Source organism: Macrobrachium nipponense, chromosome 6, assembly GCF_015104395.2.
Source record: "Macrobrachium nipponense isolate FS-2020 chromosome 6, ASM1510439v2, whole genome shotgun sequence".
Lineage (NCBI taxonomy): Eukaryota > Metazoa > Arthropoda > Malacostraca > Decapoda > Palaemonidae > Macrobrachium > Macrobrachium nipponense.
In genome coordinates this window covers 121,678,675-121,695,952 of record NC_061108.1, presented here as the reverse complement: position 1 = coordinate 121,695,952, position 17,278 = coordinate 121,678,675, and the positions used below count along the sequence as shown (strand labels likewise).

At 38.1% G+C, this 17,278-nt stretch overlaps 1 protein-coding gene across 14 annotated transcripts in view; it reads left to right on the top strand.

The window, feature by feature from the left end:
* Positions 1-17,278, top strand: part of LOC135216083 (epsin-3-like) — a 305,512-nt gene that overhangs the window by 40,961 nt on the left and 247,273 nt on the right. For all 14 annotated transcript variants that reach the window (XM_064251091.1, XM_064251086.1, XM_064251088.1 and 11 more), the window contains exons 3-4: positions 9,876-10,085; positions 12,551-12,679. In XM_064251091.1, the coding sequence (XP_064107161.1) occupies positions 9,876-10,085; positions 12,551-12,679 (339 nt within the window). The remainder of the gene's footprint in view (positions 1-9,875; positions 10,086-12,550; positions 12,680-17,278) is intronic.

The following is a 17,278-nucleotide window of genomic DNA, read 5'->3' as shown; positions in this document are numbered from 1 at the left end:
TTGTCTGCCGTTTTTCGCCACAGAGGACTGGACCTCTCCGACAATAAGGATCTGCACGATCTCTTAAGGTCGTTCGAAACCACCAAGATTCCACAGGCAAGACCGCCCTCATGGAATCTAGATGTGGTGTTGAAACATCTGATGCTAAGTCCCTTTGAGCCTCTCCATGAAGCTTCTCTAAGGGACTTGACGAGAAAAACGCTTTTCCTAGCTTCTCTGGCGACGGCGAAGAGAGTTAGTGAAATCCAAGCGTTCAGTAGCCTAGTGGGTTTCAAGGGAGACAGCGCTGTCTGCTCGTTGAACCCTTCTTTCTTGGCTAAGAACGAGAACCCGTCTAATCCTTGGCCAAAGAGCTTTGAAATCAAAGGAATATCGAGTCTCGTGGGTCAAGAACCAGAGAGAGCCCTGTGCCCTGTCAGGGCTCTCAAGTTCTATGTGAATAGGACTAAAGAGATAAGAGGTCCCTCAGGTAATCTCTGGTGCTCGGTGAAGAGACCAGATTTGCCGTTGTCGAAGAATGCTGTTGCTTTCTTCTTGAGGGACGTCATTAAAGAGGCTCATTCATCTTGCCAGAAGACTGATATGAGCCTCTTTAAAGTGAAAGCTCACGAGGTCAGAGCCGTAGCTACTTCTCTTGCCTTCCAAAGGAATATGTCTATCAGAGATATTCTTGATAGCACCTTCTGGAGGAGCACTTCCGTATTCGCCTCACATTACCTCCGGGATGTGAGAACGATTTACGAGAACTGTAGTTCTTTGGGGCCTCACATTTTGGCAGACACAGTTTTGGGGGCTGAAGGTGGCTCTCTCCCTATCCCTTAGCTTAGTTAGGTTAGTTTATTGTGTTTTTGGTTGATGGTGAGATCTTCTGTGGAAATCTCCCATTCCTTAGTGTTAATGTCAGGGGTTTTTTGGTTAGTTGGTCAGGTGGTGGTCGGTTGCTGTGTTACTGCCATATGTTTGGCTAGATGGTCTTGTCACATTGTGGTCACGTCCCCGTTGACAGAGCATCCAGAGTGCACCAGCACTACAGGTCCAAACCTGGCTGGCAACTCTGATAAAAGCATAAGCAGGCTTTAAGTGACAGTAATCACATAGTCTACTTTGCTATCAGGTAAGGAACCAATAAGTTAATCTTTTATTTTAATTTAAGTTTCCTAAAAATCCTAGTCTGTCTCTACCCACCATCCGAAGGTGTGATCCAGCTATATATATATCTGACAGGTAAGTTTCATGAACAAAATGTTATTGTTATAATACAATTAAGTTTGTTCATACTTACCTGGCAGATATATATAATTAGAGTGCCCACCCTCCTCCCCTCAGGAGACAAGGGTCATGAATAAATATGAATAGAAAATGGGAATGGTTCCTGATATCCGCCTCCCAGCGGCGGGAATGGGTACTACCACCTGGCCGCCCCACTACGTGTGCCGCGAGTTTTGAAATTCTGTCGGACGTCAGAAATACAGCTATATATATATCTGCCAGGTAAGTATGAACAAACTTAATTGTATTATAACAATAACATATTTCTTTTTGTCTTCCATGTATGCGATGAATCTGGACGTTTCGTTGTATTTAAACCCAATGGACTGAGTGTTAGCTATCTAACATCTCAGAGGTTTAGGTCCTCTTCTTTAGAATTCTCATTTCTAAGAAGAATGATCAGGTATGCTGAACCTCCAGTCAGTTCAGGATTCTCATACCTCCCTCCAAGTGTGCCTAAGACCGAAGGTTTGTCTGCATATGAAGAAATGACAAATTTTTTAATTAATTTGTATTTTTCATAGCTAACAAACCTGAGGTCTTAACATTGACTGCCCACCTCTAGCCACCCCTCTTATGTTTCATCCTGGTTTGGAAGAAAGACTGATGCATTACTGGATTCAAGCAGTATTTTGGACGTGCTTCTACCTCAACTAGGTATTGGATGCCAGATACCAGAGATTCCTTACATTTACAGTTTTTTTTTTTTATTGTTTTTAACTGGTTTCCAGCTGGCACTAGAAGAGAAGATTTATTAGGTTTGTTACTTATGAAAAATACAAATTAATTAAAAATTTATCTTATTATTAAAGCAAGATGTAAAATACATTAATGCGAATACAGTTTGATATAGTGTTATGGAGTAAGTCTTTTGGTAATAAATACCAATTTTAAATATCTTGAATGTACAGTGGTCCCCCCCCGTATTCGCGGGGGATGCGTACCAGACCCCCCCGTGAATAGTTAGAACCCGCGAATGTTTAGAACCCTTATAAAAATGCTAAAAACAGCCTATTTTGTTAGTTAAAACTCAAGAAAAACCTACTAAAAATTTTCATGCTTGGTTTTTTTAATAGTTTTATCACAAAAAGTGCATTTTATGATGAAATTCATCAAAAAAACCAGGAACTTGTGGATATTTATCATAGAAAAATACCGCGAATGTGCGAATTTTCCGCGAATAATGCAGGGAAATGTTCCCAAGAGAAATCCGCGAATGTGTGAGTCCGCGAATCTGGAGAACGCGAATACGGGGAGTCCACTGTACAGTAGCTACCATTGAAGTTTTACAAATGTGCAAGTTACTTTATATATGCAAAGAAACCTAAGTACAGTTTTTGAGAGTTAAAGCAAGACAAGTGAAGAATGGCAGCCTGGAGCAAATTTTCATATTATAAATGTAGATAAATTTTCATTATCATGATATGTACTGTATTCTTATCTAATCAGTTATCTTAATCTTCTCATATAATCAAGGGCTATCACAATAAAGAAATTTATTACCTTTTGTAATGTAAAGAACCCAAGGATACTTTAACCAACATTTGTATTATTTAGTATATTGTCAGGATTTAGTTTTGTGTTTTACTACCTTTATTAATAATTACCAAGAGCAACTTTGGGTTTTGTTTTAACTTAGGTTATCTTTTGAACCAAAAGTGCCAATTGGTTTCTGGTGAGCACAATAGCAAATGTTCTACTAAGAGCACTCCTCTGTGGGTTTTAGGGAAACTTGGGTAACTGTTCAGCCCAGAGGACTGCATTATTGGGAGCACAAGGGAAACTTAACAGCCTAGAGCACTCATATAAGGTATTGGTTGAGCACAAGTTGCCATAATAGCCAAAAATACTTATTGCTCCTTCATGTCCTCTATGCAGGGCTTTGAATAAAGGACAGTGAACTTGCCTGGTATTGCAGATGCCTCCAGGTCACCCTTTATAGGGTTAACAATCTGTAAGCCTCCTGTGTTTGAGTTCAGCTTCACTCATTACGGTGAAGACATGTTAGGTGGGTAAAGGGGATTTCAGATCTACCTGGCAGAAACCATAATTTTTCTTTATTTAGTTGTCCTGAGTTTTCTTGCTGCTAGAGAAGGTGCTTCCACCTAATGGGGAACTGGAAAGGCCATGGCAGTTCAACTGTTTCCATGGATCTGCCCTAGGTGTTTTTATTAAAGGCCTCGGGGTGATGGATGGCTGTACAATACTAGTTCAAAAGTGAGACTATAATAGCTATTTGATTCTGCTTAGGCATTCAGGTTTGCATACATACATGAGCAGTAGTTTAGATGGTGCTCATTTGTGCTTTGCAAATGTACTATTGATAAGCATATGGAACTAGTTCTGGCAATGGTAGTCATATTTTATTAATCCTATTAGTATTTCCCTGCTTATCTATTCTGTTATTTATAATGTAGCCATTGCCAGCATGTTTATGACACCCATACTGTATATGTATAGAATTTATGAACTACTGTACGTATATATAAATGTCCCTTGCTGTATGTTGGGCTAACTTAAATATTTTAACATCTCAGTAGTTTTCAGATAAAAGAAGGAATGGAAATCAGTGAGATTTGAAAAATTTCAAATATAAACACAAGATGCACCTTCTTGCTGTAAAGAAATTTTGATGCCAAAAGCAAACTATCCTATCAGACAATGCAGGTTAAATATTTTACTACAAAGCTTGATTTGGTACCTGTACCAAAATATCACCACTATGAAAACATGCCAATACTTTATTGGAATTTACGCTTATGACTATGCCCATTTCTTTGGTGAATAACTATATTTTTTCAGGTTTCCATTTAACCCTCTTAAGCCGACTGGACGTATTTTACGTCGACATTTTTTGTCTCCCGTGTGCCGACTGGACGTATTTTACGTCGACTTACAAAAGTTTTTTTTAAAATTCGTGGAAAAATACTTATAGGCCTACCAGCCTAAAACTTTTGAATCACGGGCCTTGGTGGATGCTGGGAGTTCATGGATCAAGGTGTTGTTTTGTTTACAATCGTTTATGCAGGCGCGCAAGCGCGAATTTCTTTCTTGCCGCACTAAAAAGTATCTGTGACACATCTCTGAAATTATTTCGTCACTTTGACATAATTTTTGTACCATTGTAAATTAGCCGTTACATGAAGTATTATATATGAAAATGTGCGCATTTTTATGTAGAATACAACAATAAAATACTCATGATTGTAGCTTTTATCAGTTTTGAGATATTTTCATATAAATAGCGATAATTGCCAAAATTTCAACCTTCGGTCAACTTTGACTCTACTGAAATGGTTGAAAAACGCAATTGTAAGCTAAAACTCTTATATTTTAGTAATATTCAATCATTTACCTTAATTTTTCAACTAATTGGAAGTCTCTAGCACAATATTTCGATTTATGGTGAATTTATGAAAAAAAATTTTCCTTACGTCCGCACGGTAACATTTCCGAAAAAAATCATACATGCGATTGTGGTAAGGTTTGCACCATTTTAAAATTAGCCGTTATATAAAGTTTTATATATGGAAATGTGCGCAATTTCATGCACAATACAACTAAAAACAACCCATGGTTGTAGCTTTTATCAGTTTTGAGATATTTTCATATAAATAACGATAATTGCCAAAATTTCAACCTTCGGTCAACTTTGACCTACCGAAATGGTCGAAAAACGCAATTGTAAGCTAAAACGCTTATATTCTAGTAATATTCAAGCATTTACCTTCATTTTGCAACAAATTGGAAGTCTCTAGCACAATATTTTGATTTATGGTGAATTTATGAAAAAAATAACATTTTCTTTACGTCCGCGAGGTAACTCTTCCGAAAAAATCATACGTGCGATTGTGGTAATGTTTGCACCATTTTAAATTACCCGTTACATAAAGTTTTATATATGGAAATGTGCGCAATTTCATGTAGAATACAACAAAAAATAATTGAAGGTTGTAGCTTTTCTCATTTTTGGAACTTTTGCATATAAATCATGATAAATAGAAAAAAAACCACGTTCGGTCAACTTTGACTCTACCGAAATGGTCGAAAAACGCAATTGTAAGCTAAAATTCTTACAGTCTAGTAATATTCAGTCATTTATCTTCATCTTGAAACAAATTTGAAGTCTCTAGCAAAATATTTAGATTTATGGTGAATTTAAAAAAAAATCTTTCCTTCCCTCGCCACAAATCTCCGAAATGCGTACGTCCCATTCTCGGAATATTTGCTCCATTTCATATTAGGCATTTCATAGAGTTTTATATATGAAAATGTGCACAATTTCATGTAGAATAAAACGAAAAATATTTGAAGGTTGTAGCTTTTCTTATTTCCAAAATAATTGCATATAAAAAATATATAAAAAAATTCGACATTCGGTCAACTTTAACTCGTCAGATATGGTTGAAAACTGCAATTGTAAGCTAATAATCTTACAGTATAGTAATATTCAATCATTTGTCTTCATTTTGAAAGAAATTGAAAGTCTCTAGGACAATATTTAGATTTATGGTGAATTTTTGAAAAAAATATTTGTTTACGTCCGTGCGTTACGAATTCATGCATTATTTTGTGATAATATTTTCTCTGTGTTGCTTTTATCGTTTTACAATGTGTTATATACCAAAATGATCACAATTTAGTGTACAATACAACGAAAAAACAGTAACTTGTTACCTTTAACCGTTTTGTGCACAGCGCGATTTGATGTTGAGGCAAAATTCTCCATCATACCACGTATACACTCTTACCACACACTGATCACACTTGGAGAAAGAAAAGGAATGAAAAATAAAAAATGAAATGGATAAAGAACGGGCAAACTGAAAAACCGGCTTTAAATCAGATAGACAGTAACACGTCTTATCTTAAAGGCAGTAGGAAAATAACTGGTGGGTCACAGGTAGCCGTGGGCATTCTGGGTATACATGCCCCGTGACCTGGTATAGATGCCATTAGTCCCTGGATCTCACAAGTGTAATTTTAATTCTACCGGTTTCCAGCTTGGCGCTAGTAAATCCTAATGTTAAGACATCAGGTTTGTTAGTTATGAAAAATACAAATTAGTTACAAATTTGGTATTTTTGCGATATCATATATCGCATTATTTATATATGATAATGATAATTTTTTTCATTTCTGATGGTTGCATACTAAACTTCAGCCAGTGACAAAAAAGGAGCCAAAAATGAACTCTTAATCTTCAAAACTAAGCGCGCTGTGATTTTTTGAAAAAAATATTTTTTCCGCTTCCGCGCTCACTCTGAAACACCTCCGGCACACGGGAGACATTTTTTTTTTTACCGCTTCGGCGTAAGAGGGTTAAGTAGCGCAGATGTATGTGTAGTTTTTACAATGGTCATGTTTTTTCTATTTGGGTATTTAGCATAACTTATTTAGGGAAAGAAGAAACTATAGTATAGCCAGATATGAATCTTTAACAAGAACACCTATTAATATTTGAATGCACACTTGTATGCCTACACACACCACCACCAATTCAGGTTATTATTACATATAAGAATTAAAAGTTTTTTCCAAATCTGACTTTTTAAATTTGTACTATTTTTCTAAAACAACTTGAGACATTAAGTATTACAGTCGTATTTTTTAGTAATTTATGAGACATGAACTGATTCTCTCTCTCTCTCTCTCTCTCTCTCTCTCTCTCTCTCTCTCTCTCTCTCTCTCTCTCTCTCTCTCTCTCTCTCACAAATGTATGCAACCAAATCGAGAAACAGCTGTTTTTCGTTACCGTTAACAGTAACTACGTATTGCACATTTATTAAGTGTTGTGTTACAGTTTCAAGCAATGGTGGTGAAGGTCGTAAGAAAGAATATCACTAAATTCAAGATATAGGTTGTAGCTATGGTAGGCAAAACGATCAACAGGCAGGCTGTAAAATGTTTGGAATTGGCAAAATCAGCGTCCAGAACTGGCCTAATAACACTTGCATTCATTGTAATTGTAATTCAAAGTAAACCACATTCTTAATCTAGCTTTGCTAATACAGGCAGTCCCCGGGTTACGACGGGGGTTCCGCTCTTGAGACGCGTCGTAAGCCGAAAATCGTCGTAAGCCGGAACGACGCTTGGAAATATGTCTTAAACTAATAACAAGTTATAAAAACCTTACTTGTAATCCTTTGGTTACACTACATGTTGTTTCCTGTAGTTTTATGTACAACCTGGAGTTATTTTCATAAAAGAATGCTGGTTCTTGAAGGTAAAAACTATTGTAATCCTCTGGTGACACTACATTCTTGAAGTTTTATGTACAACCTGGAGTGATTTTGCAAAATCTTGAGGGCTACAAGAACAGCTGATTACTATTTACGTATCATATAGACTAATTAAAGTAAATGTATCTTTAAATAGGGTTATATATTAGTATCAACAAAACATTTCCTGCCATGAGTCAGAGGCCGTTTAATGAAACGAACACTTCTCTGTCCTATCTGTTCAGAAAATAAACGTTACGTCAATCCCCGAGACCATTGTTGCCAAAGCGTCTCTCTCTCTCTCTCTCTCTCTCTCTCTCTCTCTCTCTCTGATCAAATTACATTGGAAACTTGACATACGATTGCCCTAATATACGAATGTTTTGAGATACAACAGAAAATTTGCGAAAATACAAGCTTTGATATACAACGAAATATTTGAGATACGATTTTGCGATGAGTGTTAGTTGTATAGGCGACCGATAAATGGCGTTCAGTCTGTTTGTTTGTTGGTGCTGCATGTTAACACGTCGTTGTTTAGTTCGTTGTATTTGCGCCTATTTTTCGTGTTATTTTGTCTATTTTATTATTAACCATGGGTCTCAAAGCTAAAGACAAAGCATGTGATAAGAAAAAACCCAAGAAAATGATTTCGATGGAAGCAAAACATGAAATTATAGCAAAGCATGAACGTGGCGTTCGTATCGTCGATTTGGCAAACGAGTATGGTCGAAATCCTTCTACAATATCCACGATCATCAAGCAGAAGGAAGCTATAAAAACCCCCGAGACCATTGTTGCCAAAGCGTCTCTCTCTCTCTCTCTCTCTCTCTCTCTCTCTCTCTCTCATTCTCTCTCTCTCACTCTCTCTCTCTCTCTCTCTCTCTCTCTGATCAAATTACGTACTGGATAATGTCTCTCTTTGGATACTTCGATTTTGCCAAATATTGAGGGCTACAAGAACAGTTGATTACTATTTACGTATCATATAGACTAATTAAAGTAAACGTATCTTTAAATAGGCTTATATTATTAGTATCAACAAAACATTTACTGGCATGAGTCAGAGGCCGTTTAACGAAACGAACACTTCTCTGTCCTTAACTTGGAGCGTCGGAAGACGCCTCTCTCTCTCTCTCTCTCTCTCTCTCTCTCTCTCTCTCTCTCTCTCTCTCTCTCTCTCTCTCTCTCTCTCTGATCAAATTACTGGATAATGTCTCTCTTTGGATACTTGGAATTTGCGTTGTAATCTAACCAGAAACTTCGTTTTGTTATTATTACTGGAAACAAGCAATGATTTTTTTCATTTTTTGCGCTTTTGGACTGTTATATGTAAACTAGTATGTATTCATTCGCTCGGAAACTAGTTCCGCATATGAGGCGTCACTAAAAAACATAGAAAAATACAACATAAAAAGTGTCGAAAATCATCATAATCTCAAAATTTTTGTTGTAATCTAACCAGAAACTTATTTTTATTAATATACTGTGCTAAACTATAAAGGATTTTTATCATAGTATGCGTTTTTTAAAAGCGTCGTTAACTCGGAGCGTCGGAAGCGTCAGTGTCGTAACCTCGGAACAAGCGTCGTAACCCAGGACGGATTTTTCCATTGAATATTTAAGAAAAAGCGTCGTAACCTCGGAACGTCGTAAGCCGGAACCGTCGTAACCCGGGGACCGCCTGTATACATATCATATGAAAAATATGTCTGCAAATTATGGGTCATGAAATTCAATTGTATACAATAATTAAAAGAACAGTTTTATTAAATCTGTCATTATTGTAAATGCAACTTTACTATTTGAACTTGGTAAATGGATACTGTTGGTGTAACAGATTAACCAGGGTCAATAGTTTTAGACACACATTTTGGCAGCATACCTGAAGAGTCGTGCCACATCACGCCCAAGTGATTCGGTGACATAATTCAGCTGTTGACATACCAAATGAACCTTCCGACTGATGCTCTACCGTAATGAAAAAAATATTGTTATTTAGAATTTTGAATAAAGCACTGTGAACTTATAGAATAATAACATTTTCCTGAATATGCCCTGCTGAATTGGGAGTGTGTCTAATATGCCTATTCATGCCGGTACAAAATGCTCTTTTGCATATTTAGTGTCTACCTTTATATTGTTTCCGTTTCTTTGTATAAATTTATGTAGAGTATTCTGGTTATCTGGGGTATACACACTTTACAAGAGAAAATATGTAAAGGAGAATATCATGAGGGGTTTAATTTTATTTGTTTGAATATGCCATACATATTATTGGAGTTACGTGTGGTAAGTTTAATGAGAATGAGCAAAGGTAATGTACTATGTGCAGCTGTTAATGTTAAAAAAAGAAATTCCAAGAACCTGTGCTTCCCATTCCAGATCAAAGTGCGTGAAGCGACGAGTAATGATCCATGGGGTCCTTCATCAACTTTAATGTCAGAGGTTGCAGACCTCACATACAATGTAGTGGCCTTCACAGAAATCATGCAGATGATATGGAAAAGACTTAATGATCATGGGAGAAATTGGAGACATGTATATAAAGCCCTGGTCCTCTTAGAATACCTTATTAAAACAGGGAGTGAGAAGGTAAGGAATATATTTATCCTTTTCATTTTTGGTCAGGAATACTTTAGGGAAAAATAGTAATATTTGTTGTTATAGTAGTTAATTAAATGATTAGTATCCTTTTATGTTTACATTACTTTTACCGAAGAATTACAATGAATATAGTAAGCCATGGGTTTAATATTAAAAAGCTGTAATTGAATGTGGTTGTCTTCAAGGAAGTTTTGAAAAATTCTTTATTACTTTCTCATATGGGCGGTCTCATATATTGGTTTAACCCCTAATTTTCTGGTACAGTAACTGACTACAGTATATATTTAATGTCAAAGGGACTAATTCTATGCAGTGAATATCTCATTGAAGATTGTTTTTGTAGTATGAACAAGATACTAAATAGGTACATGTTAATCAAGTTATAATTTTGCCTGTGGTGCTTTTTGCAGTTTCAATGCTTATCATCGAAAGTTTGTCATAAGGTTTAAGTGTGTAACTTAATTCATAGAGTTGTAAGATATTGATGTTTTCTGCTAGTTATCTGATAAAGCCCAGGGGTAGTGCCAGGTGTTGAAAAATTATTGTATATACTCATGTAACATGCGATCTCGCATATCATATGACCCCCAAATTTTCACCCTTAAAAAATGTATCACGTATCATGCGAGTTAAATTTACAAGACCAAATAACAATAGGCTAATCTCTTTTCCTCTTCTTTATCTATTCCATTTTTTAGTTAGGCTAACCCCTTGTCCTCCATCTCTTTATCTATCCCATCTTCTAGTTAAGTTTAAAAAAGTAAAAGAGAATGCCAAAAGTATCGTTAGTAATATTATACTTGTTGTGTTAACGCACACAGCCAGAAACAGCTGATTTGCTATGAACAACCAAATCAGATAGCAGCATTTTTGCTTGCATTTCAAACATCTTATGATGGTAAAAAGATTACCTCCGTTATGTTACAAATGACGTTAAGGAGAATAGGACTGATATATTTTTACATTACTATATCCTTACTTGCTATGGAGAAAAGATCGGCAAAGGCATATACTACTGCTAAATTTAAGCTATAAGTTTTAGCTGAAGCTGAGGAAAGAATGTTGATCTGCTAATGACTATTGTCGTGCATTGGCAATGTGGATGAAAAACTTGCAAACTTCGGTATAGTACCATCAAACTAGAATGTAAACAAAATTTGAGAGAAACATGTTTTAATCAAAACTATTGAGTGTAAAAGAACATAATGTTTTCCCTCCAATTATAGATAAATATGTAAAGCTCGTAGTATTCTGATGAGATAAAGTGAAAATATTGAATGGAATCTGTTGATTTTTGTTTATGCAATAAACATGCCCTCACCTCCATCTACTAACAAAAAATATAACAATTTCTTTCTCAAATACGTATTTAAGTGATGATTCGACTTGAAAACACTTCGCATAACATAAAATAACCTTGTCCCATATAAATAGAATATCTTGAGATTCATTTGCGCTAACTAGAAACAAGAAAGTCGCTCTTGATTTGAGTTCAATATAGCAAAACAAACTTACCTCGCAATCGCTCTTGGCTGATTTCCAAACCAAAAACATTGATTGCTATAGTATTTGTATTTTTTAATAATACAAACAAGTTGCATATTCATTATGTTTTGTAATTTATTATTCGATACTAATATGTGATTATTACATTTAGGCCTTCAAAAGTCGCATGTTATGCGAGTATTACGGTATGTAGTGTATATGCCTAGCTCTTAGACCTTGATAATCTGTGTCAAACCTTGGTCTATCTTATTTAAACACACCAAGTCATTAAAAATAATAATTTTTACCTGAAATATACTCATAAATACTTATGGCAAGCAAATTGTCTCGTTTGGGACCGTCGTTACAAAATATGTTAAACTGAATGAGATCATGCTTCATATTTATGTAAATATTTGTTCAAGGACTTTATGGGTAAGACTAAATTGAACAGAGTACGTATAAGATTCTGAAATGGAAAAGAAATAGTATGACAGCAAATACTTTCGGGGTCTAAATTTTGCATGCAGGGTTTGGAAAATATTTTTGGATGGTTTTATGTTTGGCAGTTTGAATATAAAGGTTTTAAATAAAGAAAGAAATAGTGGTGTTGGTAGATGTGGAGTTCCTGGAGTAAAAGAGAATGGAGTGGAAATGTGTTTGTGGAAGATATGGTTTCCACAGAAGAGTGTTCATAAGTATTCTTGAGAAAGAATTTATGGTTAGGAAAAAGAAAGTTTCCTAGATTAACTACTATTGCAGAGCAGAGAACAAAGTAGGTGTTAAAGAATAACCAATATAAGTCTTGTATGGAAAATTTATGAGAAATTTTGATGGTAGTTATAAAATTTAGTTTATTCAGACCACTGAGCTAAAACTAAGAATTTCCCATGGGTGCTTGAAATGGTTTGGGATTTAGGATGTTGTTTATGTATGGTTCTCATAATTATTTATTTATTCTGTGGTAGGTTGCAGACCAGTGTAAAGAAAATATTTTCGCCATTCAAACATTAAAGGACTTCCAGTATATTGAAGAAAATAAGGACCAGGGTATGAATGTTAGAGAAAAAGCAAAAGCTCTAGTTACACTCTTAAAGGTAAGTTTTAAATTGTTTATGTATGATGACCAAATAGAATAGCTATTCTTATATATCTCTGTTGCAAGAAATAAAAAAGGAAGGTAGGATAGGCATAAGCTTTACTTCTAAAAGAAGTAGAAGGCTTTATTATTATTAATACAGAAGAGAGGCATTGTAAATTAAAGTTACCAGTTTCTACAGAACAGATAAAGTAGCAGTGTTTTATATTATTTTTAACTACTGTACAATGATGCTCAAATTTCATGCAACATGACTCCATAGGATTTCATTCAAAATTCACTAACTGGCAACCTAGTATGCTCCATATTTATCTATTATTTCAATGCGAAAGCACGATTATCACATACAATAAGGCCATAATATGTTTCATAAGAGTGAAATTTGTCATATATTTCAAAACTGTAAGAAAATGTCACATGTCGCCAAATTTCAGACAAACTTAAGAAACATTTTCAAAACTTTCGTTCACTCATTGCTGAAGCATATGACTGAAACCAAGTTGTCATCAAACCTCAGTTTAAATGTTAAATTAAAAAAAAAAATGGAAAAAACTGTCATAACATTAATAACCAAAGCATGCATAAAATTGAAATAGTCCTATTTGATTGCTTATACACCTCAACGCTGAAAAAAATTTAAATATGTATATACAAAGTAGAATGTACCCACCGATATCAACGTGTGAGGGAGCATGTGTGATGTATCATTCATTAGTGTCGATGCGAGAACATTACCACCTTGTGTAACATAAGTAGGCCTACAATGAGTAGCAACCATGAAATTATTTTGAAAACATTCAATTATTTGTTATCTTTCTTAAATATTTCAAAAATGATGGCATACTAGCAAATATTCGCCTATTTGTCAAAGCCAAGATATTATTCATAGGCCTAGGTGTTAGATTTCTTTACACTTAACATTCACATCTTATTAACAATTTCTGGCCAGGAAGCAAATGAGGTTATCTACACTTTCTTGCACTTCAAGTTACTTTATCAAAGAATAAATTATACACCAAAAGCAAGCAGAAGGACTTTTAAGAAAATAATATTTTCATACATTCTACTTCCTGTCAGATATATATTTAGCTATAGACTCCGTCGTCCCCGACAGAAATTCAAATTTCGTGCCACTTGCTACAGGTAGGTCAGGTGATCTACCGCCCTGCCCTGGGTGGCAGGACTAGGAACCATTCCCGTTTTCTATCAGATTTTCTCTGTCGCCGGTGGTGTCAACATTGTTGTTACTACCTCCTGACTGGAATTCTTATTTCAAGGCAATTGATCTTCTTTTGGCTGATTATTTTGGTGACGTACCTGGATCGTTGTTTTGGCATTCGCTACCGTGGACTGGATTTGGACTTGCTTTTGGTTTTTTCTTAAGAATGTCTGACTCGAGTGTTGGTGTGAGTGTGTGTGTGAATGTAGGCTGCAAGGTGAGGATACCGAAGGCTTCGGTTGATCCTCACACTGTATGCCGACGTTGTAGAGGAGTTGATTGTTCTTTGGCTAATACCTGTAATGAGTGTGAAAGGTTGAGTGCTGAGGAATGGAAGACTCTAACTTCTTACTTGAAGAAGTTAGAGAGGGATAGAGTAAGAAGGGCTGCTTCTAAGGGTGTAAGTAGTGCAAAGCCTTTATCTAGTTCTGTTACTTCTTCCCATCATAATAATGATTCTCCCTCTTTATCAGGGCACTCACAGGTTGCTATTCCTTCAGATTCTGCTTCAGAGATTGCAGATCTGAAGGCTACCCTTCAAAAGATGCAAACCAAAATGGCGGCTTTGGAAGGTAAGAACAGTGATTTTGATGTGATAAGTGAAGTGAGTGCCCCCAGTGTTGTGGAGGGGGCGTCTGACCGGCTCTGTGACGCTTCCAAGCTCCCTGGCCCAGAGGAGAAGGAAAGTCGAAAGCCTTACGGAGGTTGTGGAGAATCCCCACCGGTCAGGCGTCCCTTCAGCAGGCTCTTTAGCGCCACAGACTGCTAAGGACCGCCTTAGAAAAAGCGTCCTGCACGAATGCTTCTCTTCGTCAGGATCTCCCTCACCTAAACGAGGGTGGAAGGATTCGGAGCTTTCCAGACCTTTGAAGAGGAACTGGAAAGAGCCTTCTTTCGACTCTAGCCCCGAGCGCTTCTCGGAAGAAGAAGCTCCCTCGGTGATCAAGAGGGCTAGGAACGAGTTTGCTTCTCCCTGTTCCAACAGAGATTGTCAAACTCCCTCTAGATCTCCCTCTCCTCCTGTTGAAGAAGACAAAGGAGAGGCTACGAAGAAGATCCTGTTTAACGTTCAGGAGCAGTTAGCCTCTTTGGTAGGAGTTCTTTCAAAAGATCCTCCTCGCAGAAAGGACGTCAGGCTTTCTGTTAAAAGTACTAGACGCCGATCTCCTGCCAGGCGTAGCGAACCCTTCAGGGGAGATGTCGCACAGGCGGCCGTCTCTGGGGGGAGCGAAGCTCGGTTTAGGAGAGAGGAAGTTTATGTAGAAGCGCCAGGCGCCAAACAGGCGCCAGGCTTCACCTGAGAGTGACCCTCCTGGCTTCACCTGAGAGTGACCCTCCTGCTTATAGAGATGAATCGGATGAAGATCCGGATTTCCACAGGTGCGAGGCGCCAGCCAGGCGCAAGGAGTCATTCAGGCGCGAGGCGCCAGCCAGGCGCGAGGAGCCAGCTAGGCGCGTAGAACCTAGGCAAAGTTCTTCTGGGTGGGGACTTAGGAAATCTCTTAGTCCCTCTCCTGTTAGGAGTATTTCGCCTTCAGAGAAAGACTTTAGGGGAGAGCCTTCGGATAGCAAGGTTTGTTCTCCTTCTGACCCTTTCGAACAAGAGGAAGGTTCAGAAGATGAGGCTCCCAATAGAGAAGGGCTGTCAAATTATAAAGTTTTGACAGCTCTCCTTTTGCAAGAATACGGAGATTCTTTAACCCCAGCCGCTCCTCCTCCTCCTCGCTCGCTCTTTTCGAGTGCGAAAGCGCTGAAGTCTTCGTCTTTCCTCAAGATGAGACCAGCCATCTCTATGAAGAGAGCTCTCCAGTCTCTCGATTCTTGGATGAAGACAAAGAAGGAACTGGTGAGGACTGTGTTCTGTATGCCTCCCACTAGACTTACAGGCAGAAGGGGCATATGGTACGAGACAGGAGAGAATATGGGACTCTTTCTTCCTGCTTCGGCAGAAGCGGACTTCTCGAGCCTGGATGATTCATCGAGAAGGCATGGCCTGAACTCGGCTCGTGCGACATGGGGCCTTTCAGAAATGGATCATCTCCTCAAGGGACTCTTCCATGTCTTGGAAGTGTTCAATTTCCTGGATTGGTCCCTTGGGGTGATGGCCAAAAAGACCCATGATGCGGAGGGCCTAAACAAAGAAGTTTTGCTTTGCATCTTAGCTTGCATTGACAAAGCAGTTCAGGATGGTTCGGGAGAAGTCTCCTCTCTCTTTGGAGCGGGACTGTTAAAGAAGAGAGCAGTGTTCAGTTCATTTCTGACGAAAGCCGTGTCTCACTCACAGAGAGCAGCCTTACTTTTCGCTCCTTTGTCAAACTACTTGTTCCCTTCTCAGTTAGTGAAGGACATTTTGCATTCACTAACTGAGAAGGCGACCCAGGATCTTCTCCTTCAATCTTCTAGGAAGAGTAGACCTGTAGTCGTGGGAGAAAAGAAAGTGGTCTCGTACGACTCAACAGCCCTTTCGAGGAGGCCCTCCTTCTAGAGCTCCCTCAAAAAGAAAAGCTTCAGAGAAGAGAGGAAGAGCCTCCTTCTGACCCTTTAAAAGGGGTAAGTGATGTGAGAAGCCTCTAAACACCAGTAGGTGCCAGGCTACAGGGATTTGCGTAAGCCTGGGCACGTATAGAAGCCGACACTTGGTCGCTTTCAGTGATCAAGAAGGGCTATTACATCCCCTTCGAGGACAGTCCTCCCCTGACTTCAACTCCGCGGGAACTGTCCGCCAGATACAAGGACCCTGTTCTGAGGGATACTCTTCGGCAAATGGTAGAACAGATGTGGGACAAAAGAGCTATAGAACTAGTACTAGATCACAACTCCCCGGGGTTTTACAATCGCCTTTTTCTAGTTGCAAAGGCTTCGGGGGGCTGGAGACCAGTTCTGGACGTAAGCGCACTGAACAAATTTGTAATGAAAGAGAAGTTCAGTATGGAGACATCTGCTTCAGTCCTTGCGGCTCTTCGCCAAGGAGATTGGATGGTATCTCTAGATCTCCAGGATGCCTATTTCCACGTCCTGATTCATCCTTCGTCGAAGAAGTACCTTCGTTTCATGATGGAGGGAAGGATCTATCAGTTCAGAGCCTTGTGTTTCGGCCTGTCCACAGCTCCTCAAGTTTTTACGAGCTTGATGAAGAATGTGGCGAGATGACTTCACCTAAAGGGTATCAATATCTCTCTCTACCTAGACGACTGGCTCATCAGAGCCAGATCAGAGAGACAGTGTTTGGAGGACCTTACTTTGACCCTAGACCTGATAAAGTCTCTGGGATTGCTTGTAAACCTCGAGAAATCGCAACTGATCCCCAGCCAGAACATGGTCTATCTGGGGATTCAGATGGATTCTCGGGGTTTTCTAGTATTTCCGTCTCAAGAGAGA